The following is a 27,224-nucleotide window of genomic DNA, read 5'->3' on the forward strand; positions in this document are numbered from 1 at the left end:
CAAACACAACAAAGAGGTGGAAAGAAGCATTCCCCTGTAAGAAGGATTCTTAGAAGACAGGACAGCACTCCATGTGATTTTATAATAATATATAAGTTGAAAATTAAATGGATGATTTTCTATGAACACTGTTTCTTAGATTGATTCAAAGTGAGATATAAAGCTTGAGTAGACCAGTAACCACAGAAATAATTGAAATGGTAATCAAGTTAAAATTTATATCTATCTATCTATCTATCTATCTATCTATCTTGTAAACAGAGTACTGTTCCAATGGTTCTGTCAGACATTTTAAAAACAAATTAATACCATGTTATATCAACTGTTCTGGAATATAGAAAAAGATGCAAAGAGTTTTTTTACTTATTTTATAAACTTGTAATAAACTTGGCAGTGATGAAGTACAAGAGAAAGTTCTGTTGGCCAGTCTCTCGAATCAGCACCCCTCCCTTTTTGGTCTGTGTTTTCCATTTAGCACTGTAGGGAGACAGTCCTGTGGGTCTCACATTTTATCCATCTTGTGAGCAGAGGGATTGACTGCCTTCATTCTAGACTGTCTTGACAAACATACTTGTATAGCAGACGTTGCTGTAGAGAATGGTTACAGGATTTGTTTTGAGCAGAAGTCCTTGGGCAGGACATGGATGGACTAACTACTCATTTTATTAACGGTATATTTTGTGAGTAGAATGTTTTAATTCTGATATAGTTTAGTATATCAAGTTTTTACTTTATGATCAATTTTCTTTATGTCACATACAGAAAGTTCTTGCCTTTCTGAAAGTCATAAAAATATTTTCCTGTTTTCCTTCTAGGTGCTGTATAGTTCTGGTTTTTCATTTAGATCTGTGATCCATACATCTCTTCTTTTTCTGTTGAGTTAACTTTGTGCCTTGGTAAAAAGTCAAATGATTATTTATAAGGGGGCTTATTTCCAGATTCTTCTGTTCCATGGATCTATTTGTCTGTCTATACCACATCCACAGTGTTAATTACTGTGGCTTTATATCACCTGGAAATCATGTTATATGTACTCTCCAATTGTATTACTTTTTGTCAAAATTATTTAGGCTCTTGTAAGTTCTTTTCATTTCTTCCTCTCTTTTTGATGCCTCTGTGTGGCTTGTGGGATTTTAGTTCCCTGTGTGAGTGCTCAGTTACTCAGTCGTGTCCAACTCTTTGCGACCCCTTGGCCTGGGATTAAATCCACACCCTTGGCAGTGAAAGTGCAGGGTCCTAACCAATGAACCACCAGGCACACTGGGTTACCAGGGAGTCGCCCGTTTTTTTTTTTTTTTTTTTTATTTCCAAATACATTTTTCCATCATATTGTTTGTTTTAAAAAGCTTCATTAATCATTTAGTCTAATTAAATTTTAACTGGGATGACACTGAATATAAAAATACTGGAAGGATGAATATCTCAGCAATGATGATTTTTAAAATCCAAGAACATGTTATGTCTCTTGATGTGGATCTTCTTTACTATTTCTGAGCAATGTTTTCTGAACAATGCTGTGCTGAGTTGCTTCAGTTGTGCCTGACTCTAAACATGTGAATTAATTTTTAAATTTTATTTTCTAATGTTTGTAGCTGGTGTATAGAAATATATTGACATTTTAACATTCACCTTGTGTCTTGAGACTTTTCCAAATTTGTTTACTAGTTTTAGCATGATTTTCTTTTTAATATAGTTTCATAGGCTTTCTATGTGTATGAATATACCGTCTATAAATAATGGAAGTTTTACTTCTCGTCTTCCATTCTTTTTGTCCTTTATTCCCTTTTCTCAAGTTACTGAATTAAGCTAGGACTTCGAGTCCAGTGTTGAATAGAAGTAATGAGGACAGACGATCCTGGCCTCTTCCCAGTCTTAGGGAAGAACAGTGTCTTAAGTGTAATAGTAGTACTAGATTTTTGTAGACAATCTTTCTCAATTAGAGTAAGATACCTTCCATTACATACCAAGACTTTTATCTTGAAGAGATACTGAAGTTTGTCAAATCTTCTAAGATACTCTCTTGAGGTTTGTCTCTTTTATTCTGTTACTATGGTGAGTTTTTGAACACAAAGGCAGCTCCAGTGGTTTATGATGTATTACCATTTATTGATGTGTATGTATTTTTTGCTGGATTCTATTTGCTAATATTTTGTCCAGGAATTCTGCATTTATGTTCATAAGGGACATTTATCTGTAATTTTCTATTAAAACATCTTTGCCAGTTTGGGGATCAGGATTATGTTCCTTAAAAGGAAGTGAAAAAGTATTGTATTCTCATGTATCATTTTGTGACAGGCAGTGTATGATAGAAATCTCTGGTGATGCTCTCTGGGCCTGGCATTTTGCTTTGTGAAACATCTTTCACTTATACATTGATTTCTTTCATATACATGCTGTTGTGTAGCTTTTTTGTTTGTTTTTTTCTTGTGTCGGCTTTGGGAATTTGTGTTTTTTCAAGGTATTAACCCATTTTTAATCTCTGTCCAGATCTGGCAGATTACAGCCGTCTGACCACATCTGGCCTGCTGTGTATATGTTTGGGTGCTTTCACCCGGCACTGGTCTTGTAAGTGGTGGTGTTCAGTAGAGACCATGTAGCCCTCAAAGCCTGAAACGTTTTCTGTCTGGCCCTTTGCTGAAGAAGGTTCATCCACCCAGAGCTAAGTTTTCAGACTTAACTGATGTGAGTAGGTCGTCCTTTACCACCGTTATCCTTAGCATATCTGGAGGGTCTGGCTTTGTGCCTCTCTTTCACTCCTGGCTGGTAATTTGTGTTTTCTCTCCTTTGTTTGTAATCAGACTTTCTATATGTTTATCAATCTTATTTAAGTTTTCAAAAAACCTGATCTTAGTTGATTTTCTCTATTGTTTGTTTTGTATTTCACTGATTTCTGCTTTATCTTGATGACTTCCTTTCATCTACTTTGAGTGTAATTTGCTCCTCTTTTTCAAGTATCTTAAGGTGGGAGTTTATTTTAGTGATTTTTACATCTTTTTCTTTTCCTATAAAGCATCTGAAAGGAACTTGAAAACTTGATGAAGATGATGAGAAACTTACAGAGAAAATCATGATTAATGGTGAAATATTAGCATCATTTTCATTAATGTCAGGAATGGGGTGATTATGCTCACTGTCTCTGACATTCGCTGCTCAGTATTGTGCTGGTTTTCGTGATATGGTTGAAGGAGAAGTAAGAAATGAATAGTGCAAAGGAAGGTGATAAACTGGGATTCCACAGACTTGATAGTGTCAGAAAGTGTGGGACCTACTTTCTCTGGCAGTTTTCTTTGTTCTCAGTAAATGAAAATCCATTTTTTTCTGATACTGCTAAACTTAAAACATTGGTGGGTTTCAAGATTAGAGATCCTTATGGCTATTGTTAAGAGACGCACAGAGTATCACTTCTGTGTTTGTCCGGCTGGAGGGAGGTTGGAGGGTTCTGGTAGCTGACTCCCAAAGTGCTGTAGTTGTTACCTTATAATGTTCACTTCAACTTGCTGAGCTGAGGACTTACAAGCTCCAGATTTTACCGTTTCTACAGAAGGGCTCTTCCAGCTTTTTTGCCACTATGACTTGGGTGTGCCTAAATTGAGAAGTCTTCTATTCCCTTGATGCTGGTAAAATTGCAGTGTTTCTTCTGCTGCTACAAGGAAAATGTTCCTCCTGTGTTGCCTTATGTATTTGTCGGTTGTTAAGTCTCTCAGTCGTTCCAACTTTTTGTGACCCCATGGACTGCAGCATGCCGGGTTTTCCTGTCCTTCGTCATCTCCTGGAGTTTGCTCAAACTCATGTCCATTGAGTCAGTGATGCCACCAGGGAAGTCTCGCATAATGTTGACAAGCTGTGTTTTTAATCATCTGTCACTTGGCTGAACTTTTGTTAAAAAAAAAGGAGAGATCAGTAATGGAGAGATCACAGGAAGGCTCAGACAAGACAGTGCTTCTGAAAGGACTTGAAATTATAAATGTTCTTAAGAGACATAAACTGTTATTTCTGTTGTTATAATCAACACTTTTTAACCAAATTCTGGTACTGGTGTTAGACTTGGGACTCTACAGACTGGGTACCTTTGCCAAGATGGGAAAATATCCAATTCACAAGTACCACTTTTCTAACCAACGTGTGAGAAATTTTGCTGAGAAACTTACCTGTGTGTACACTCTTACTCTTCCTTGTCTCATCTACTCAAAGCACCTACTTTCACCACCTAGTTCCCCAGCGGCCCTGGGGACAAAGCTCTTAAGTAGGCAGACACAGACCTTGCCCTTGTGGAGCCTATAAGCAGGGTATGATGAACACTGAATGTGGCAGTCATGACATAACAATCACCTCTGCTTTTCTTACCATGTACCCTGCTTATTTAACTTCTATGCCGAGTACATCATGAGAAACGCTGGGCTGGAAGAAACACAAGCTGGAATCAAGATTGCTGGGAGAAATATTAGTAACCTCAGATATGCAGATGTCACCACCCTTATGGCAGAAAGTGAAGACGAACTAAAAAGCCTCTTGATGAAAGTGAAAGAGGAGAGTGAAAAAGTTGGCTTCAAGCTCAACATTCAGAAAATGAAGATCATGGCATCTGGTCCCATCACTTCATGGGAAATAGATGGGGAAACAGTGGAAACAGTGTCAGACTTTATTTTTGGGGGCTCCAAAAATTTTTGGGGGCTGCAGATGGTGATTGCAGCCATGAAATTAAAAGACGCTTACTCCTTGGAAGGAAAGTTATAACCAACCTAGATAAAATATTCAAAAGCAGAGACATTACTTTGCCAACAAAGGTCCGTCTAGTCAAGGCTATAGTTTTTCCAGTGGTCATGTATGGATGTGAGAGTTGGACTGTGAAGAAAGCTGAGCACTGAAGAATTGATGCTTTTAAACTGTGGTGTTGGAGAAGACTCTTGAGAGTCCCTTGGACTGCAAGGAGACCCAACCAGTCCATTCTGAAGGAGATCAGCCCTGGGATTTCTTTGGAAGGACTGATGCTGAAGCTGAAACTCCAGTACTTTGGCCACCTCATGCGAAGAGTTGACTCATTGGAAAAGACTGTGATGCTGGGAGGGATTGGGGGCAGGAGGAGAAGGGGACGACAGAGGATAAGATGGCTGGATGGCATCACTGACTCAATGGACGTGGGTTTGGGTGAACTCTGGGAGTTGGTGATGGATAAGGAGGCCTGGTGTGCTGTGATTCATGGGGTCGCAAAGAGTCAGACACAACTGAGCGACTGAACTGAACTACATTTTTTGGATGTAGAATATGAAAAGTAGATTAATGCTATAAGGCTGGATGTCTCCAGTACATGTTTTTATTCCAGCTATTCATTGTGTTTGATTTTAAGTCTGTCTTGAATGCTTTTTGCATAACCACTGCTTTTCCAACTTGAAAGTGGTGGGTGGATTGGTCTTCTGGAGGCTGGTACAAGGAGTCTATGTGATGTGATCAATAAGAACTGAGACTCTGAAGTCAGACAGTCTGGATTTGAATTCCCCCCCTGCCCTGTTTGGCAGTTGTGGTCAATATGCCCATGAGTCAGTTGTCTTTTACCTGCAAAATGAGAATAATAGAGTGTTGTAAAGATTAAATGAGGTAATATAGACAATAACCCTACTTAGTGCCTGGTGCGTGTGCACTCTGATTTAATGTGAATTGTGCGCACTGTGGGTATTCTTTCCCTGCCTGCCTTCTCTATGCGTGCTCTACCTATAGAACCTTCTGCCGTTTAGCTGCACAGCAGTCTCAGGGCAATCTGCACTATTTCATGCTTTCTGGAATGTGGTAATAGTACTAAAGGGAATCTGTTTTTGACAGTAAAGGTTTGACAGCCTTTGGTGATATGATATATTCACTTACAACCAATTCCTTCAGGATAAAACAGTTTGTCATTGACTGTCCTTTGCAAAGCTATAAAGGAAAGAGGTCTGGTATTCCCATCTCTTTCAGAATTTTCCACAGTGTATTGTGATCCACACAGTCAAAGGCTTTGGCATAGTCAATAAAGCAGAAATAGATGTTTTTCTGGAACTCTCTTGCTTTGTCCATGATCCACTGGATGTTGGCAATTTGATCTCTGGTTCCTCTGCCTTTCCTAAAACCAGCTTGAACATCTGGAAGTTCACAGTTCACATATTGCTGAAGCCTGGCTTGGAGAATTTTGAGCATTACTTTACTAGCATGTGAGATGAGTGCAATTGTGCAGTAGTTTGAGCATTCTCTGGCATTGCCTTTCTTTGGGATTAGTCCTGAGGCCACTGCTGAGTTTTCCAAATTTGGGGCATATTGAGTTCAGCACTTTCACAGCATCATTTTTCAGGATTTGAAATAGCTCAACTGGAATTCCATCACCTCCACCAGCTTTGTTCGTAGTGATGCTTTCTAAGGCCTACTTGACTTCACATTCCAGGATGTCTGGCTCTAGGTCAGTGATTACACCATCATGCTTATCTTGGTCGTGAAGATCTTTTTTATACAGTTCTGTGTATTCTTGCCACCTCTTCTTGATATCTTCTACTTCTGTTAGGTCCATACCTTTTCTGTCCTTTATCGAGCCTATCTTTGCATGAAATGTTCCCTTGGTATCTCTAATTTTCTTGAAGAGATCTCTAGTCTTTCCCAGTTTGTTGTTTTCCTCTATTTCTTTGCATTGATCGCTGAAGAAGGCTTTCTTATCTCTTCTTGCTATTCTTTGGAACTCTGCATTCAGGTGCTTATTATCTTTCCTTTTCTCCTTTGCTTTTCACTTCTCTTCTTTTCACAGCTATTTGTAAGGCCTCCCGAGACAGCCATTTTGCTTTTTTGCATTTCTTTTCCATGGGGATGGTCTTGATCCCTGTCTCCTGTACAATGTGACAAACCTCTGTCCATAGTTCATCAGGCACTCTATCTATCAGATCCAGTCCCTTAAATCTATTTCTCACCTCCACTGTATAATCATAAGGGATTTGATTTAGGTCATACCTGAATGGTCTAGTGGTTTTTCCTACTTCCTTCAATTTAAGTCTGAATTTAGCAATAAGGAGTTCATGATCTGAGCCACAGTCAGCTCTCGGTCTTCTTTTTGCTGACCGTATAGAGCTTCTCCATCTTGGGCTGCAAAGAATATAATCAGTCTGATTTCGGTGTTGACCATCTGGTGATGTCCATGTATAGTGTTTTCTCTTGTGTTGTTGGAAGAGGGTGTTTTCTATGACCAGTGCATTCTCTTGGCAAAACTCGATTAGCCTTTGCCCTGCTTCATTCCGTATTCCAAGGTCAAATTTGCCTGTTAAATTCTGAAAGAGATGGAACACCTGACCTGCCTTTTGAGAAACCTATATGCAGGTCAGGAAGCAACAGTTAGAGCTGGACATGGAACAACAGACTGGTTCCAAATAGGGAAAGGAGTACATCAAGGCTATATACTGTCACCCTGCTTATTTAATTTTTATGCATAGTACATCATGAGAAATGCTAGGCTGGAAGAAGCATAAGCTGGAATCAAGATTGCTGGGAGAAATATCAATAATCTCAGATATGCAGATGACACCCTCCTTATGACAGAAAGTGAAGAGGAACTAAAAAGCCTCTTGATGAAAGTCAAAGAGGAGAGTAAAAAAGTTGGCCTCAAGCTCAACATTCAGAAAATGAAGATCATGGCATCTGGTCCCATCACTTCTTGGGAAATAGATGGGGAAACAGTGTCAGACTTTATTTTTGGGGGCTCCAAAATCATTGCAGATGGTGATTGCAGCCATGAAATTAAAAGATGCTTACTCCTTGGAAGGAAAATTATGACCAACCTAGACAGCATATTCAAAAGCAGAGACATTACTTTGCCAACAAAGGTCCATCTAGTCAAGGCTATGGTTTTTCCAGTGGTCATGTATGGATCTGAGAGTTGGACTGTGAAGAAAGCTGAGTGCTGAAGAATTGATGCTTTTAAACTGTGATGTGGAGAAGACTCTTGAGAGTCCCTTGGACTGCAAGGAGACCCAACCAGTCCTTTCTGAAGGAGATCAGCCCTGGGATTTCTTTGGAAGGAATGATGCTGAAGCTGAAACTCCAGTACTTTGGCCACCTCATGCGAAGAGTTGACTCATTGGAAAAGACTCTGATGCCGGGAGGGATTGGGGGCAGGAGGAGAAGGGGACGACAGAGAATTAGATGGCTGGATGGCATCACCGATTCGATGGACATGGGTTTGGGTGAACTCTGGGAGTTGGTGATGGACAGGGAGGCCTGGCATGCTGCGATTCATGGCGTCACAAATTGTCGGACATGACTGAGCAACTGAACTGAACTGAAAGTAAAGGGGACAGTATTGTGTTGTAATGTGCTACCCTGGAATAAGGCAGATTTTTGTTGCTGCTGTTGTTAATAAACCTTGAGTAAGACCAGACTGTTGTATGCAAATAAGCATGCTAGCCAAATGACCACCTAAGATAGTATCCATCAAACCTTTCCGACCATGATTAACATTAAGAAAGTTTATATCAGATCTAATTTACACACATCTGTATACACTCCAGTGTGAAACTGAAATAACACTCATAAAGCAGTTCATGTTCTTACTACTATAATGCAGCATCCTTATTTCTTTATATTCCATGTGATTCCATTCCAGTTCTTTCCATTCTAGGAAGAGAGACCATTAGTTTGAAATATATTGATCTCAGAAATTGCTGGACCAGACAACTCTTATTTAGGCAAACATAGGGATATGAATGTGGCTTCCATGATGACTCAGATGGTAAAAAGTCTGCCTGCAATGCAGGAGACCTGGGTTCAATCCCTGGGTGGGGAAGATCCCCTGGGCAAGAAAATGGTAACCCACTGCAATACTCTTGCCTGGGAAATCCCATGGACAGAGGAGCCCCGGTGGGCTACAGTCCATGGGGTCACAAAGAATCAGACATGACTGAGTGACTAAACCACCGCCATCAGGGATATGAAAGTGAAAAGTGAAAGTCGCTCAGCCATGTCCAACTGTTTGTGACCCTGTGGATTATACAGTCCATGGAATTCTCCAGGCCAAAATACTGGACTGGTAGCTGTTCCCTTCTCCAGGGGATCTTCCCAACCCAGGGATGCAACCCAGGTCTCCTGCATCGAAGGCAGATTCTTTACTAGCTGAGCCACCAGGGAAGCCAAGAATTCTGGAGTGGATAGCCTATCCCTTCTCCAGTGGATCTTCCCGACCCAGGAATCGAACCAGAGTCTTCTACATTGCAGGTGGATTCTTTACTAGCTGAGCTACCAAGGAAGCACCAGGGGTATGAATAAGATTTAAGTGCAGCAGTCTTCAGCCATACATTTGAAAGCTTTTCTCAGTAATCACCCTATATTCCATGCAAAAACACAAAAAACAGAAAACCAACCGATCAAAAAAGCACTCTGTTTTTAATTCTTACTATACTTTGACAGAAGCTAGCTCAATTTGACCTTTTAAAATTTTATGGTCATTACTATTCCACTGAAGTCATAGACTAGATATGGTTACGTGGATAGTCAGGTCACTGCAACCAGGAAACCCTGCTTCTTTGTCTGGCTTTGTCATTTCCTACAGGTTGAGTTGTCTTCTCAGAGTCTTAGCTCAGGAGGTAGGGGGATGGGGGCAGTAGTAATATTTATTCTGTATTAATTAATTAATTAAATCCCTTCCTCCCACTCCACTCCTACCCCTACAGTTGTTGGAGGGCCAGCTGGGACAATGTATTTGAAATAATTTTGTAAACTAAAGGGCTTTTTACAATTATAAAGACTGTTGGGCTATAAAATTCTATATTTGTAACTCTTACCTCCTTTAAAAAAATTCCTTCTAGATTTCTCAGTTGAATACACTGATTGCACTTCTGCTGGGAGAACTTCTACCTGGAGACAGGCAGAAGATCATGACAATTTGTACCATCGATGTCCATGCCAGAGACGTGGTGGCAAAACTTATTTCTCAGAAGGCAAGTTGTAGAGATTTCATGTATTTTTTGCTCTTTACTAAAAGTGGTGTTTTTGTCAAAAATATTTCTGAGAAAGCAGTTTTTTTAAGTTGGTATTTTTGATTAGTCCTAAGAAATTGGTTGTACTTACTTTGGATACATTTTATATGGGTTAACAAATATATTATCCTTAAAAGAGTTACCCCAAGTGATATCCCCAGGGATTTGGCCTCGTAAGGCTCCTCTATTTCAGATCATCCAAAAATTAAGCCAGGATGTGGGACCTCCAAGAAGTCATGTGTTCATTTCCCTGCTTTGTGTCTTCTCTACACCTAAGCATCTTGCCCATTGGCCTGTGGTGACCACCTCTGTGGCTTATCCCGTCAATAGCAGTAAGATTGTGGGCCACCTCAATCATCTCTGTGTGCCTTTGATTAGTTTCTTTTTGAAGAAAGAGAAATGTTGGCCACCCCTTGTCTTTTCCATTCCAGGCTAAATTACTTGAAAAAAAAAAAAAAAAATAGTAGTTACTTTCTATTCCTTTCAATGCATTGTTTACCTTCTTTCCTTATCTCTTTAAAAAGTTCATGTATCTCTTTGATACCTCCAGTGTTTAATGTGGAAGGAGAATTACTCATCCTTTTTTCAAAATATACTCCTACTTAAAATGTCAGAAGTACGATCGTCTAGTGAACAAAACTGACATACCATGCCCATAAAACTACTTTTTCCGAATCTCTCTTTTCTTTTTTTTTTTGAGGGTGGTAATTACCTTCATGGTTTGAGGGTATGCTTATATTGTGACATATTTTCTGTTGTTTTTCTAGTTCATTCTCAATTTATTAAAATCAAAGCGAATTTTAATTCTCTCCACAAAGTGCAAGCAAATGCTTCCTCGTGTGAACATAAAAAGAAACAGTTCTTGATCCAGGCTCAGGAGACTTACTGAATAATGTTGTTTAAATCCTAATCTAAAATTTGTCCTTGCAAAATACTCTTACCATGTGTTCTCATTTTGATGATGAGCCATTGATATGACCTTGCATATTTTATTATTTTTTTAATCAGTGATGGTTTGCTTGCAGCAGCAGTTTTAATTTAAAATATGTTCTTTATTTTGTACTTAAAGAGATAAAGACTTTGTCTAATTCCTGCTCATTTGGTGTGCCTAAATATGCAATGTGGAGACTCAGGTAGACATAGACAATGAGCAGATAATAATTTTGGTAACTTCAAGTGATTCCTAGGAAATCCTTGGGTCACATTGGATCTGGAAAGAGACTGGAATTATTTTTCAAACTAGGAAATAATGGATAGAATTGAGTAAAATAAGAAATAATGGCAATGAAAAAATACTGTTGTTTGACCTAATGAAAAATGGAGTGGAAATCTGTAATAAAAGCAAAACAATTTTAGAATGGACTTGGTTGAAAGTGTAGTTTGTTTATACGTCTGACATGCTGAAATAATGGATTATGTGCTTTTTCCATCTGATTCCACTGATATGAATATAAAGTCACAAAACTGATCCAATCCTCTAGGGTGATTCACAAAAGAGGAAAAAGCATTGCATCAAGAAATTGATGTTGTTGTACAGTAATAGCCTTCTTAAAACGAAGACTTTTACTACACACATATTTCTGATTAAGTATTCAACCATTTACACGCAATTACAGTTTGCAGGAGCATGCAAGAGATTTCCCTTTTGTGAGATTTTTTAGGAGTAAAATGGGACTCAACAGAGTTAATTAATGGATTACATTTGTGGCCTTAAAACTTTCAGTGTTCATGTGTAGTGATCAGATGACGTTTTCAGGTCGTCACTCCCGAGGCTTTTGCTTGGCTCTCTCAGCTTCGTCACCGGTGGGAGGATACCCAGAAACATTGTCTCGTAAATATCTGCGATGCCCAGTTCCAGTACTTCTATGAATATTTAGGAAACAGCCCTCGACTTGTGATCACTCCTCTGACTGACAGGTAACAATGATAAGTTGAAGTCAGATGGGAAAAGCCGAGTCAAAAGAAGTCCCCTAGCATGGGTAAGATGTCTCAAAATAATTATTTTCGATGGCTGAAAATAAAGGGTTGCAGGAAAATGTGGAACAAATAGGGAAACTCTATGAAAGCAGTATGGAAATGTACTAACTGAGTGGCACAGTGTATGTTGGTGTTAGAGACAAGAGAACCAAATTAGAAAAGCATAATGACAGGTACTGTGTGGTAGAAACATGAAACCACGGGCCATTAATATGGCTCAAGGCAGCGTCTTTGATCTCAGAGTCCATTCTCTCTGGTTATTTATGGCTGACACCCTGATATCAGGATTTCTAACCATTTCTCCCGCCGCATCCTTTTGTTGAAAGTGTAAAAAGAAGAATTGCCTATGGTAAGTTCATTTCTGAAGGTTACATATAGTGAAGGAAGAAAAGAGGGAGAACAGGAATGGTTCAGCAGATACAGTACTTCTGAAGCACTGTGCTGAGGACCGTCCCAGGATCAAGCAGGCAGGATTCCTGCTCTTACAAAGCACACTGTCTAGGGGAGTGTGGCTCGTGAGTGGCTAGGAACAGAGAGGAATGGTAAACAGATTAACAGAGCTGTGTTAGGGGGTAATACTTGCTGTTTACTCGCTAAGTCGTGTCTAAATCCTCGCGACGCCATGGACTGCAGCATGCCAGGACTCCCTGTCCCTCACCATTTCCCAGAGTTCACCCAAGTTCATGTCCATTGAACCAGTGATGCCATCCAACCATCCCATCCTCTGCTGCCCTTTTCTCCTTTTGCCCTCAATCTTTCCCAGCATCAGGATCTTTTCAAATGAGTCGGTTGTCCATATGCTATGACAAAAATAGTACAGGGTGATATGTTAGAAAGTCTCTTGAAGGGAGAGCCTGCTATAGATTGTGAGAGGACAGTGGAGCCTAGACTCAAATGATAACAGGGAACCAGCGAGGCAGACATCCGGGGCCAGATAGTTACAGGTAAAGACAAGTACAAAGTTTCTAAGATGGAAAGGCGCTTGGCTGCTTCATGGGATAGATACAGAGCCCAGTGTGGCTCAAGTGTATCAAAGGAGGAAGTGGTTCTTAAAAGTTCATTGCCTCCTGACTCCAGGGTAATAGATACACACAGTCAGAATGTTGTAGAGATAAGGATATGTCACCTTGACCTGAAATTCTTTGTTAGTATTCCAACCTGTGCTAAATTATTTGATGGGAGAAAGCATATTTAGTCTTTGTCATTAATGAAAGAGAAATCAGACCTCAAGATCATACTCTTGTTCCCAAGTACCCAGTTATCACCATGCCGCATACGTTACTGGGAATGAAAGTGCAAGCAGCTTCAAGTCTGTCTGTCGACCTGGGGTCATAATGGTGCCCTGGGAGATTGGTGAAATTCCCTCATTAGCTTTGGGATTGTTCTTAAACGTATTAATCTACTTGTGACTATGTCATTGATAAATCATAAGGCTTCTGTAATTGTTTCTCTAATTCAGTGCTCTTTAACTTGCCTCTCACTAAAGTCAGTGTTCACTATCTAGTTAATTTACGTACTGCTTTCAGCGTGAGAAATTAAAATTTGTAGCCTGACAAAATCACTTGTATCGTCAAAACTGCAAATGCCTAGAATCTGCTGTATCCGTGCCATTGTTAATAGAGAAGGATACAGGGTACAGGACAAAAGGGAAGAGGCGTTTTAAAGTCTATCAATAGTGAGGACCAATAGCATATTAACTTTCCAATTTGAAAATCACTGTAAGGTTTATTTGGAAGTAAAAAGGAAGATTAATATTCCTTTTATAGAGTGAATAGGGCTGTATAAGATGTTCACAGTATGTTCATTTCTCTCCCATTTCATTCTCAGGATTATTTACTAATAGTTTACATTAACACAAAGATACCTTGCAAATACTGCCATTATGTCGTGTTTGGTGTTGACCTTCCCTTGGTGCGGTAGGCTGGAAAAATATCATCTCCTCCCCTATGTGGGTGGGTTCAGAGACCCAGGTCACCCAGTTTGTAACTGAGAGACTTGGGCTGGAACACAGGTGTTTCCTGGGGTGCAGGCTAAGCTGCTGTTACAGAAAGACCCGGAATATAAGGGCTTCAATAGCATGGAAGCTGGGGTCTCAGTTGGGTGACATTCCCGAGGAGTGTGGTTCAGCAGTATTGGCTTCTGGGTGGCCAACATGCTACACATGGCTTGAACACTTACTTCATTTTGTGGAAAAGGGGAAAAACATCTCAAAGGAGGCATCCTAGGGCGTGTGTGCTCATTTCGGTGCATTTCACACTGGTTGGAGCTTGGTCACTTGGCTGCTCCTGGCTGGAAGGCAGGGAGAAAATGTAGTCTGTAGCATATAGGTGGTCGTAGATCCAGTGGAACTAGGAACCACAGGGAAAGATTGCTAGGGCATAGTCTGCACTAGAAAAAGTGCTGTAATTCCTAGGCCAGGGATCTTTGAATTCCATATTCATTGTAAGATGCTCTGAAATGTGATGGCTGTAAAAAATAGAAACTCTTGCAATTTCCATAGGTAATTACTTCAATTTGCATAGTACTTTGAATTTTTAAGGCATTCACCTTTGGCTTTCTTAGCCGTCCATTGCTTTCACCACTTGGCCACCTCATTGAGTTGGCTTTCTTAATATAACGCTATAATAAACCTCATTTTATGGAGGAAAAAACTGAGGCAGGTTGATGTCAGAAATGCAGTTTAAGGTTAACATTTGATGGATGGCAGAGTAGACACTGGTCCTGGGTACCCCCACTAGATCCCCTGTCTGTACTAAAACTAAGATAATTCATGAATCTGCAGAAACCCCACGTTAGGTCCTGGCCAGGTATTCGTTTTCCTTCTTTTACAAGTGTTAAATTCTGTCTTAGCATATTTTTCCTTAGGCTAAGAATCTGAATCTTTCCTGCAAAAATAAGTATTATCATAGTCTAAACACACATAACAACACATTTGAAATGAATTCCTGAATACATTTTTAATGTAATAAATTACCTGTGTCATATTTGCTTTGTGTAGTGAAATAGGTATATATTATCTGCATACTTTATATTTACATATATTTGTACATCTCATCTCTTAATGTATTTATTAAAATATGAAGTGTTTAATTCATCATCCAAGATTCCTATTTTTCTTATATAAACAATATTTTGAAATGTTGTCTGCCATATTAATAGTATGTTTACCTAGAAATATCAGAAATTCAAGAGCATTACAAATTAAGTGTCATTTGTATTCAAATACACAGCTCTTTGGAAATGAGATAAAGCAATGCCTTCTTCTCTACTATTTTTAAACAGCCAAACTGAAATTAAATTTGATACAATATTATTCTGACTTTTACCATGAACAAATCAGAGGTATGTCAACATGTTGTATTACAGCTACATTCTGGACCATAGCTTCTTAAACTTACAAAAATATTGGATTGTCCTTCACTTTTTCTAGGAATCTCATATAAAATTGTAATACTTGTGTTTTCTTTTGCTTAAAGGTGTTACATTACTTTGACTCAGTCCCTTCATCTCACCATGAGTGGGGCTCCAGCTGGCCCGGCTGGAACAGGAAAAACAGAAACCACCAAAGACCTTGGCCGTGCCCTTGGCATGATGGTTTATGTATTCAACTGTTCAGAGCAAATGGACTACAAGGTAAGTTATAAAATGATACAGCCTAATAGTATTATTCCTCATCTGGAGTAATTCAAACTAATACCTTAAAACTCTTTTCTGTTTACAAATTCTTAATGCCTCACTCCATTGTTTAGTCCATAGGAAGTATCTATAAGGGACTGGTGCAGACAGGAGCCTGGGGCTGCTTTGACGAGTTCAATCGAATCTCTGTGGAAGTTCTGTCAGTGGTGTCGGTGCAAGTGAAAATGATACACGATGCCATCAGAAACAGGAAGGAGAGGTGAGTGGCATGTGGCTTCTTCCTGTTGTTCCAAGTAGAAAGAGCACCATGGAGCAATAGAGGAGACCTTATCTCCACAGTCTCTGACGGCCTCTCCCTGTCCCATGAGATGGATAGAATGAGAGTGGCTGGTTAATTGTGAAGATTTATTTTGAATAACCCCCCATGTCTTTGCAGTGGTGTTTGAGTGTTGAATACAAGAAAGGTGTATCACATTACTTTAATTACTTAAAGAATAAACACCCTCTGCAACACTGAATCCTGTGATCAATTCTCACTCCTGATCTTACTTGACCTTCTGGCAGCGTCTGACACCATCTCTCCCTTCTACATGATACACTTTCTTCACATAGGTTCCAAGATCCCACATCCTCCGAGTTTTCCCTCATCCTCAGGGCTGCTCGTTTGCTGATTTCTTCTTGACTATAAAATGAGGGGAAGCATAGTGTCCATCTCACAGATTATCGTGAGAATTAGATGCAGAGCACTTGGGCAAGTGCCTGACGCATAGCACCATGTCAGTGTTGTTGCTCAGTTGCTCAGTCACGTCCAGCTCTTTGTGACCCCATGGACTGCAGCACGCCAGGCTTCCCTGTCCTTCACTATCTCCCAGAGTTTGCTCAAACTCATGTCCATTGCGGAGAAGGCAATGGCACCCCACTCCAGTACTCTTTCCTGGAACCTCCCATGGACGGAGGAGCCTGGTAGGCTGTGGTCCATGGGGTCGCTAAAAGTCAGACACGACTGAGCGACTTCACTTTCACTTTTCACTTTCATGCACTGGAGAAGGAAATGGCAACCCACTCCAGTGTTCTTGCCTGGAGAATCCCAGGGATGGTGGAGCCTGGTGGGCTGCTGTCTATGGGGTTGCACAGAGGCAGACATTACTGAAGCGACTTAGCAGCAGCAGCAGCAGCATGTCCATTGAGTTGGTGATGCCATCCAGTCGTCTCATTCTCTATCGCCCCTTTCTCTGCCTACCTTCAATCTTTCTTTGCATCAGGTGGCCAAAGTATTGGAGTTTCAGTATCAGTCCTTCAATAATTACTCAGGGTTGATTTTCCTTTAGGATTGACATTCCTTTAGGATGTCACAGTCTTTGGGCCTCTTCTTTTCCCTGTCTCTATTCATTCCTTGATCACCTCATTTAATCTCATGGCTTTCAATGCCATATCGATGGTGCTGGCTACTGGCTGCCCAGATCTCCTTTCTCTGGTATCTAGACTTACATAGACAATGTCAGCAATTGTCTTGGGGCATCTTAGGACTCAATTTGAAGTCTCACTGGCCTGTCGTATTTAATAGATCCAAAGTCAAAATCTTGGTCCTTGAACTAACACCTATATTATTATCTGTCTTGTCCCAGTAGAATACACCCTCACATCTTCCAGTTATTTGGGTCAAATAGATCTAGAACCTAATCACTTCATAACTTGATGCCACACTCTGAGAGACAGAACATGAGTGGGACTTAGGGTTTGATGGATTTGTTTGGGAAATCAGTATTGCAGTACCCAATTATGGTTTTCTTCCTACCATTTTTTTGTATATATTGCCATCTCATGTATCTGGCCTACACATTGATCCCCATTTTTAGGGTTTTTTGCTCAGCTAGCTGTTTTATCCATAAAAATGTCAGTCTGCCATCAGGGAAGGATCATCCAGTCCCTTGAAACTGTGAACCAATTACAGAAGTTTCTAGTTATTTTATATACATCTGAATATTTCTACCTTCTAGGAAAATTCTCAGTCCTGCCACATGGCTCTGGGAAAACAGCTTCCTGTGTTTACCATGTGTCTGCTGCCTTACCTGCCCCTGACCTAATGGTATGCTACAGAAGTGAGGTTATTCCCCTGTGATTTCCAGACATTTGATTTAGCGTTTAGTCAAAATCTCCTTATTTGATGTAACCCAGATGCCTTTGAGGCCATCCTTTCTTACAGGGAGTGAGATAACTGATCAGTGTAAGGACTTGTGAAAATTCCCAACCAGGGTCTCTGTGTGTGCATATATGTGAACTGATCATCCTCATGCTGGCCCATGTACAGACTGCTAGGTTCCTTCATGATTTCCTGAGTTCTATTACATTCTCTTTTCGTTTGAGGATTTAAGAGATGAGACCACGCCTCAGCCACAAAGCCTTCCAGCATCTTGCTGTGTCCCTCCAGCCCCCCACCCCGAGATCCCTGCCCTTGACACGTGGCTGTCCCTGCTCTGAGTGATGGCAGAGTGCTCAGCCACCTGCCTGTCCTGCTGCCATAGCTGCCTGCCAGGCCCGTCTGCCTTCCCCAGCCTGACCCTCTGGGAATGAAGATTTCTCCATTCGTACCTTGACTATACACAGTCCACCTCTTCGTCCTTGTCTAGCATCTAAGAAACAATCCTAAAATTGGCATTCTCTTACCCTCTTGAATTTGATGATGGAGGCCCAGGTCCTTGGCCACTTCAGCCCCTCAGTTTCTCAACAGGAGAAAGCCTTATATGTGTTTAATTTGCTGCTGTTGGTTCTCAGTCGCCCAGTCATGTCTGACTGATTGCTACCCCATGGACTGCAGAATGCCAGACCTCCCTGTCCCTCACCATCTTCCGAAGTTTGCCCAAGTTCATGTCCACTGCACTGGTGATGCCATCCAGCCATCTCATCCTCTGTTGCCCTCTTCCCCTTCTGCTCTCAATCTTTCCCAGCATCAGGAACTTTTCCAGTGAGTCAGCTGTTCGTATCAGGTGACCAAAATACTGGAGCTTCAGCATCAGTCCTTCCAACAAGTATTCAGGGTTGATTTCCCTTAAGATTGACTGGTTGGATCTCCTTGCTGTCCAAGGGACTTGCAGAAGTCTTCTCCAGCACCACAGTTCAAGGGCATCAATTTTTGGTGTTCTGCCTTGTTTATGGTCCAGCTTTCACAGCCGTACGTGACCACTGGGAAGACCATAGCCTTGACTAACAGACTTTTGTCAGTCCATTTCAGTAATGTCTCTGCTTTCCAACATGCTGTCTAGGTTCATCATAGCTTTTCTGCCAAGAGGCAATCGTCTTCTGGTTTCATGGCTGCAGTCACCATCCTCAGTGATTTTAGAGCCCAGAAAGGGGAAATCTGTCACTAATTCACCTTTTCCCTTGTATTTGCCATGAAGTAATGGGGCCAGATGCCATTATCTTCTTTTTTTTTAATATTTAGTTTTAAGCCAGCTCTTTCACACTCCTCCTTCAACCTCATGAAGAGGCTCTTTAGTTCCTCTTTGCTTCCTGCCATTAGAGTGGCATCATCCACATATCTGAGGTTGTTGATGTTTCTGTTCATGATGCTCTCACAGCAAGTATACTGGAGTGGGTTGCCATTCCCTCCCCCAGTGGAACTCTCTGCGTCTATGACCCATGCGTCTTGGGTGGCTCTGCATGGCATGGCTCATAGCTTCACTGAGTCACACAAGCCCCTTTGCCACAAGACAGTGCTCCATGAAGGGGGTGTTTCGTTTACCCCCGTGTGAAAGTTCGCTTCTGCTTGTCCTTCCATTTAGTTCCTACAGGCCTTTATGTTCCATCTCCCTGGCCTTCAACAGCCTAATGGTCCTGTTAAAGCTTTCTGAACATAGCCATAGTTACAACTAACATCTGTTGAGTATTTACCATGCTCCAGGCAATGGCACCCCACTCCAGTACTCTTGCCTGGAAAATCCCATGGATGGAGGAGCCTGGAAGGCTGCAGTCCGTGGTGTCGCTGAGGGTTGGACACGACTGAGTGACTTCACTTTCACTTTTCACTTTCATGCATTGGAGAAGGAAATGGCAACCCACTCCAGTGTTCTTGCCTGGAGAATCCCAGGGACGGGGCATCCTGGTGGGCTGTCATCTATGGGGTCGCACAGAGTCGGACACAACTGAAGTGACTGAGTAGCAGCAGGCACTGTACAGTCTCCCCTAGTGGCTCAGTGGTCAGGAATCTGCTTGCCAATGCAGGACACATGGGTTCGATCCCTGGGTCGGGAGGATCCCCTGGAGGAGGAAATGGCAACCTACTCTAGCATTGTTGCCTGGGAAATCCCATGAACAGAGGAGCCTGGCAGGCTACAGTCTATGAAGTCACCAGGAGTTGGACATGACTGAGCAGCTAAGCAGGCACGCACACACATGCAGACACTGTACTCTTAGCCATTTATATACATAATCTCTTTAAATCATCATATAATCCAATAAACTGGATAATATTACTATTATCTTCCCCCCCTTTTGTATTAGATGAGGGAATGGAATATGCCTAAAGTGATATATCTGATCTCTGAATGTTCCCAATCTGGCCCCAGAGCTAGGTGTCATAAGCACCACGGTATTCAGTCATGTCTGACTCTGTGTGACCCCATGGACTGTAGCCCTCCACACCTCACTGTCCATGGGATTCTCCAGGCAAGAATAGTTGAGTGAGTTGCCATGCCCTCCTCCAGGGGATCTTCCCAACCCAGGTTTCAAACCCACAATCTTTTATGTCTCCTGCTTTGGCAGGTGGGTTCTTTACCACTAGCACCACCTGGGAATCCCACCTCTCAATGGTGGTCAGTAGATATTTGTTGAATAAGTGGGAGGGAAGGAGAGATGGAGGGTGAGCACACGGACAAGGGAACGACTGAAAAAAGTCCCTCTCTTTTCTGAGCTGGACATTCTCTATCTGTACCACATCACATTCAAGAAATTGCAGCCCATGTTGAAGTCCAAGATGGCATCACCTTTCATTAACTGTTGAAGTAGTCAAGTCCTCATTTTTATATTCTAGCACACTGGCCATGCTAAAATACAAAGGGATATTTGCCATACTTGTAATTTCTTTGGGGGAAGGGAGTGTATTTTTAATAAACATGCTTCAAGATATTCAAAATATGTATGCTTATGAATTTTAAAGAAAATTACACAGCATAAACAGCTTCCTAATAATAATTTGCATTTTGCAGTGGTTTGCATTTGTCAATGTGCATTGATATTCAATGAACACATTTAATTCCATCAGCATTCTTCTTCTGGTAGATTTGTATTTCTTGGCGAAGCTATCATACTGAAGCCATCAGTCGGAATATTTATCACTATGAACCCAGGATATGCTGGTCGAACTGAATTACCAGAAAATCTCAAAGCTCTTTTCAGGCAAGTGTTATGCTTTGTGGTTTAGCATCTGGAGCGCTCATGCCACCTAACGTTGCTGGTTTGCACTGTTAAATGATTTGTTTTTACTCAAGAATTTCTATGGAAAACCCCTTATTGTTTCTTTGGGATCCCTTTATAGAGAGAACTTTCACCATGATAAATTAACTCTTGTGAAATATGAAACCAGACCTCAAAATTGTTACATAAAACTTACATGGTACATTGAACATTTAATACTAGCTCTTATTATATTTATAATAAAATGATTTTTATTATAAATATAATTTTGACAAAGTACAGACTATTTGGAAAATATGAAACTGAATAAAGAAAAAAATTACAATTTTATCACCTAGAAATATGATTGTTATATTTTTTCTAGTCTTATAATTCCTGTTTTATGAGTTTAAGTTATTAGATTAGGCATGATTTTCATTTAATTCTCATTTAATGTGTTGACATAAGTAGTTTGTCATATTACTGAAAATTCTTTAGAAATACCATTTCTTTGTAGCTCCAAAATGGTCACTCCCTTGGCTCATCCATAATCTTCTTAACCATTCCCTATTGTCTGACATGGAGGGCTTGTGTTTTTCTTTTCGGTTCTTTATGATCACAAAATAGCAGGCTGTAAACATCCCTTCACATGAAGCATTATCCTTATTTCAGCTTATTACCCAGAATAGATTTCTACATGTAGAATTACTTGGTGAATGGTTCAGGTCTTTACTGACAACCTGCTTTCCACACATACTCTGCCAGTTTATACACTTACGGCAATCTGTCAGAGAACTTGCGCTGTTGCGTCTGAACCCATTCCTTTTAACTCATGTTTTAAATCAGCTTTGTTTCCTGCGATAAAATGCACCCACCTGAGTATCACAAGCTGGAATCAAGATTGCTGGGAGAAATATCAATAACCTCAGATATGCAGATGACATCACCCTTATGGCAGAAAGTGAAGAGGAACTCAAAAGCCTCTTGATGAAAGTGAAAGTGGAAAGTGAAAAAGTTGGCTTAAAGCTTAACATTCAGAAAACGAAGATCGTGGCATCCAGTCCCATCACTTCATGGGAAATAGATGGGGAAACAGTGGAAACAGTGTCAGAATTTATTTTGGGGGCTTCAAAATCACTGCAGATGGTGACTGCAGCCATGAAATTAAAAGATGCTTACTCCTTGGAAGGAAAGTTATGACCAACCTAGATAGCATATTCAAAAGCAGAGACATTACTTTGCCAACAAAGGTCTGTCTAGTCAAGGCTATGGTTTTTCCTGTGGTCATGTATGGATGTGAGAGTTGGACTGTGAAGAAGGCTGAGCGCTGAAGAATTGATGCTTTTGAACTGTGGTGTTGGAGAAGACTCTTGAGAGTCCCTGGGACTGCAAGGAGATCCAACCAGTCCATTCTGAAGGAGATCAGCCCTGGGATTTCTTTGGAAGGAATGATGCTAAAGCTGAAACTCCAGTACTTTGGCCACCTTATGCAAAGAGTTGATTCATTGGAAAAGACTCTGATGCTGGGAGGGATTGGGGGCAGGAGGAGAAGGGGACGACAGAGGATAAGATGGCTGGATGGAATCACTGGCTCGATGGACATGAGTCTGGGTGAACTCTGGGAGTTGGTGATGGACAGGGAGGCCTGGCGTGCTGCGATTCACGGGGTGGCAAAGAGTCGGACACGACTGAGCGACTGATCTGATCTGAAGTAGCCACTTGGTGGAAACATTACCACTGTAGTCAAAATGTGGAATGTTTCCTACACCCCTGGAAGTTCTCTTGTGCCTCTTTGAAGTTAATCCCCCATATCACGATGTCCTTTCTGTGACTAAAGGTTAAATTTGTCTTTCCTAGAGTTGATGGGGTCGCTAAGAGTCGGACACGACTGAGCGACTTCACTTTCACTTTTCACTTTCATGCATTGGAGAAGGAAATGGCAACCCACTCCAGTGTTCTTGCCTGGAGAATCCCAGGCACAGGGAGCCTGGTGGGCTGCCATCTATGGGGTCGCACAAAGTCGGACACGACTGAAGTGACTTAGCAGCAGCAGCAGCAGAGTTGATGTAAATGAAACCATGCTGTATGTACTCATTTGTGTTGCCTTCTTTCCTCGAACCTTATGATTTGGAGATTTATCAGAGTTATCCAGTGCATCAGTAGTTTGTTCTTTTTTGTTCCTAATGAGTATTCTATTGGAGAGGCATACTTCAGTTTGTTTATCTAGTCTCTTGTTGATGTATGTCTCCACTTTGGAACGATTATGAATAAAGCTGCTGTGAACATTCATGTACAGTCTTTGTATGAATACGTGTTTCTTTGGGGTAGATATCTATGAATGGAATTGGAAGTCAAATGGCAAATGTATGTTTGAGTTTATTAAAAGCTGCAAATCTGTTTTCTAAGATGGCTGTACCATTTTATACCCTCACCATCGATATAGAACAATTGTTCTACATTCTTGTTAAAACTTGATATTATCAGTCTTTTTAGTTTTAACCAACCTAATAAATAGGTGGTATATCCTTGTGGGTTTAACTTGCATTTCCATGATGGCTAATGATGCTGAGCATCTCTCCATGGACCTTACTGGCCATTCCCTACCCTCTTTGTGAAGTGCTGTATTCTGCACGCAATTTCTTTGTTGAATACACACATTGCAAGTATTTTCCCCTCCATTTATGACTTGCTTTTTCATTTCTTAATGGTGTCCATCAAAAATAGAAGTTTTAATTTCAATGAAATATAATTTTTAATTTGTTTCATGGTTTTTAGAAATATCCTAGTTAAAACCATTTGACTCACCACAGGTTGCAAACTTTTTCCACTATGTTTCTTTTAGATATTTTTTTTTTAGGTTTTCATATGACTCCCTTCTTTTTTGTTGATGTGTCAAACTGTATTCATTGTTCAGATACTACACAATTCTTCAGTGTGGCATCCCTGAGATAAACTCCACCCGGTCAGGAGATATTATTTTATCTGTGTTATTGGATTCAATTTATCACTATTTTGTTGAGGATTTTAAAATCAATGCCATGAGGGATGTTGGTCTGTAGCATCCTTTCTTGTCATATCTTCATCTGGTTTTGGCACTCAGGTAATGCTGACCCCATGAATGACTTAACATATATTCCCTTCTCTATTTTCTTTAGAGTTTTGTTGGGTTGGTATTATTTATCCCCTATTTGATAGAATAAATCAGTGAGGTCTTACAAATACTTGGGCAAATACTAAGTACAAATACTTAGATTTTTCTTTGTTGGAATTGTTTTAGTGATCAGTTCAGTTTCTTTAATAGATACAGATTTTTTTTTTCTTGAATTGTGATTTGCCTCATTTAAGGGATTTCTCCATGTTATCTAAACTGTTGAATTTATTGGCATTAATTTGTTCCTAATAGTCTCTTATTATCTCTGGTGATGTCCTGAAATCCATGTCCGATAAGGGTAATTTGTATCTTATTTCCATTTGTTTCCTTGATGAGCTGGAGGCTTATCAGTTTTAGTTTTTAAAAGTTCTTCCATGGTTGTCAGATGTGTCTTTGTTCACGGTCTGCCTTCAAAATAATATACTACTTCACACAGAACGGAAGAACCTCTAGTTTTTAGTGTGATTTCTTTCGACTCTATCAAGCTTAAAATTTGCTTGTCCATCCATCTAGATGTTTAAGCATATTTCATTTGTATTTTCTTTTAATTTTTGGAGTATGACTTTTTAAATGTACTTCATCTATTAAGGTCTTATTTTGTAGGTAACATGAAATGAGTATTTAAACAGAATTCTTTTCCCTATTATTCAATTTTTCTAATACCCTTTAGTGAATGTCTTTGTTTTCTCATATAGTAGCTTTCTCTCCAGCAATTTTATAATGCAATTTAATGCAATAGCAATTTTATAATGTCTCTTTTTCCTTGAAAAAAAATTCTAGAGCATAACTGTCCCGGAAATAAATGTAATAATTGCAGAGTATTTCCATTTGAAAATTGTAGATCTCTCCAGTTTTTTTACATTTGTATTCCAGTTCATCTTGTACAGGTTTTCATTTGGGTCTTAAAATTTGGAAATTATTTTGTGAATTCTTCATAAATTTGGCTTAAATAAGTGCAGCATCATTTGTGTATGGGACAAGTATTGATCTCAGCAAAGTGTGAAGGATGATTGGGTGATGCCAGTAGTATTCATGAGTGGAGGCAGCATGCCTGAGCCTTAAGTATCGTGGCTCCACTGCTTACCCAGCCTGTGACCTAAGTCGTGTGCTTTTACTGCTCAGAACCCTAGTTTGCACCTCAGTAAAGTACAGATAAGAACAGTTGAGAAGATTAAGTGAGAAAGTACAGAAAAGCTATAGCATCCCTTATGGTACACAAAATACTCACTGAGTATTAGTTGGAAATATTTATGGAAGTACCAGTTAAGCTAATTTGCTAGCCTTTTCTGTCTTATATTTACTTAGAAACGGTGGGGAAAATTGTGGGGCTACTTTAGGTAGAAGTAGTTGATAACATAGATCCAGAGAGACTCGGGAATTTTTAGGATGAAAAATTAGACATGTACACAGTAGACCATAATAATGCTTATAAAAACAGATGATGGCGGGAATGCAAACTAGTACAGCCACTATGGAGAACAGTATGGAGATTCCTTAAAAAACTGGAAATAGAACTGCCTTATGATCCAGCAATCCCACTCCACTGCTGGGCATACACACTGAGGAAACCAGAAGGGAAAGAGACACATGTACCCCAATGTTCATCGCAGCACTGTTTATAATAGCCAGGACATGGAAGCAACCTAGATGCCCATCAGCAGATGAATGGATAAGAAAGCTGTGGTACATATACCCAATGGAGTATTACTCAGCCATTAAAAAGAATTCATTTGAATCAGTTCTAATGAGATGGATGAAACTGGAGCCTATTATACAGAGTGAAGTAAGCCAGAAAGAAAAACACCAATACAGTATACTAACACATATATATGGAATTTAGAAAGATGGTAACAATAACCCTGTGTACGAGACAGCAAAAGAGACACTGATGTATAGATCAGTCTTATGGACTCTGTGGGAGAGGGAGAGGGTGGGGAGATTTGGGAGAATGGCATTGAAACCTGTATAATATCATGTATGAAACGAGTCGCCAGTCCAGGTTCGATGCACGATACTGGATGCTTGGGGCTGGTGCACTGGGACGACCCAGAGGGATGGTATGGGGAGGGGGGAGGGAGGAGGGTTCAGGATGGGGAACACAGGTATACCTGTGGTGGATTCATTTCGATATTTGGCAAAACTAATACAATATTGTAAAGTTTAAAAATAAAATTTAAAAAAAAACAGATGAGTAAGTATGACTGGGATATATGCTATAAAATACATGCTTTAAAAAGTCTAAGGTTCAGGCTTACTTACCTATTTACTCTGGCTCCTTCTTGGCATTGAACTTCAGTTGAGTGGAATTTTTTCAAATGTTGCTTTTAATGGCAGTTGTCTTGTGAGGACTTTCTGAAAGTCCCCCCACCCTCAAAAAGAATTTGAAAGTTATTTTTCGGTAAGTTTTCATCTTAAAAATCTAGTCAAGCTGGCCACAAGCAGTGTTGGAAATGACTGGTGTAAGCTTGAGAGAGCTGATGATTAACTTGTCATGAATTTTGTGAGGTGGTTGTTCAGTACAGATACTAATAAAAAGCTAAATTATGTAAACTTTTGACTAACGTCTTTGAAAGACAAAGGTGATAAGCATGCAAATTCATGATTTCCTAATTAGTTTCCTCTGTTTTAGTAACACTTACGCTTTTAGGTCACTTCGTGTCTGTTGTGTGTGTATGGTGGCATGCAAGCTTGTTTCGTGCTAGCTCCACGTTCAGCGATGCTATGCTGGTAGATGACATCAGCCACGGTGGAAGTACTGATTCCTTGAAAGTCAGCAAGTGCTATTTTTGGAGAGTCAGTTGTTAACTGTTTACCAGCACAGCACTGGCCACAGATGAAGGCTGACCTCTAGCACAAAACATCACTTACCTTTCTGCAGTGACAACTTACAATGGAAGTGTACTGATGTACCCACAGATTTCCCTTCAACTCCTACACGTGTGCTTCTGACATTTTCAGATTTTCCACCTTTGTCTATGTATCCAGTAGCTCCTGGGCATTTTTTAGTTGAAATGAAGGGTCTTGTTAGCCGTGATTGACAGAGGTAATTGTGACCTGCTTGGGAATGGCTAGAATGTGGGTATGCATTAATCACTTGG

At 40.3% G+C, this 27,224-nt stretch overlaps 1 protein-coding gene and 1 long non-coding RNA gene across 2 annotated transcripts in view; one reads left to right on the top strand and one right to left on the bottom strand.

Moving 5' to 3' along the window:
• The window catches only part of DNAH11 (dynein axonemal heavy chain 11), a 369,205-nt gene that overhangs the window by 121,865 nt on the left and 220,116 nt on the right, over positions 1-27,224 (top strand). The window contains 5 exon segments of the mRNA XM_059885820.1: positions 9,804-9,935; positions 11,731-11,891; positions 15,428-15,584; positions 15,701-15,846; positions 20,862-20,978. Coding sequence (XP_059741803.1) covers positions 9,804-9,935; positions 11,731-11,891; positions 15,428-15,584; positions 15,701-15,846; positions 20,862-20,978 — 713 coding nt within the window.
• Positions 257-27,163, bottom strand: LOC104971985 (uncharacterized). Its single transcript, XR_806011.4, has 3 exons — positions 26,766-27,163; positions 26,386-26,495; positions 257-3,873 (listed from the first exon to the last, which is right to left on the bottom strand). It is a non-coding gene; the product is annotated as an uncharacterized lncRNA (long non-coding RNA).

Source organism: Bos taurus, chromosome 4, assembly GCF_002263795.3.
Source record: "Bos taurus isolate L1 Dominette 01449 registration number 42190680 breed Hereford chromosome 4, ARS-UCD2.0, whole genome shotgun sequence".
Lineage (NCBI taxonomy): Eukaryota > Metazoa > Chordata > Mammalia > Artiodactyla > Bovidae > Bos > Bos taurus.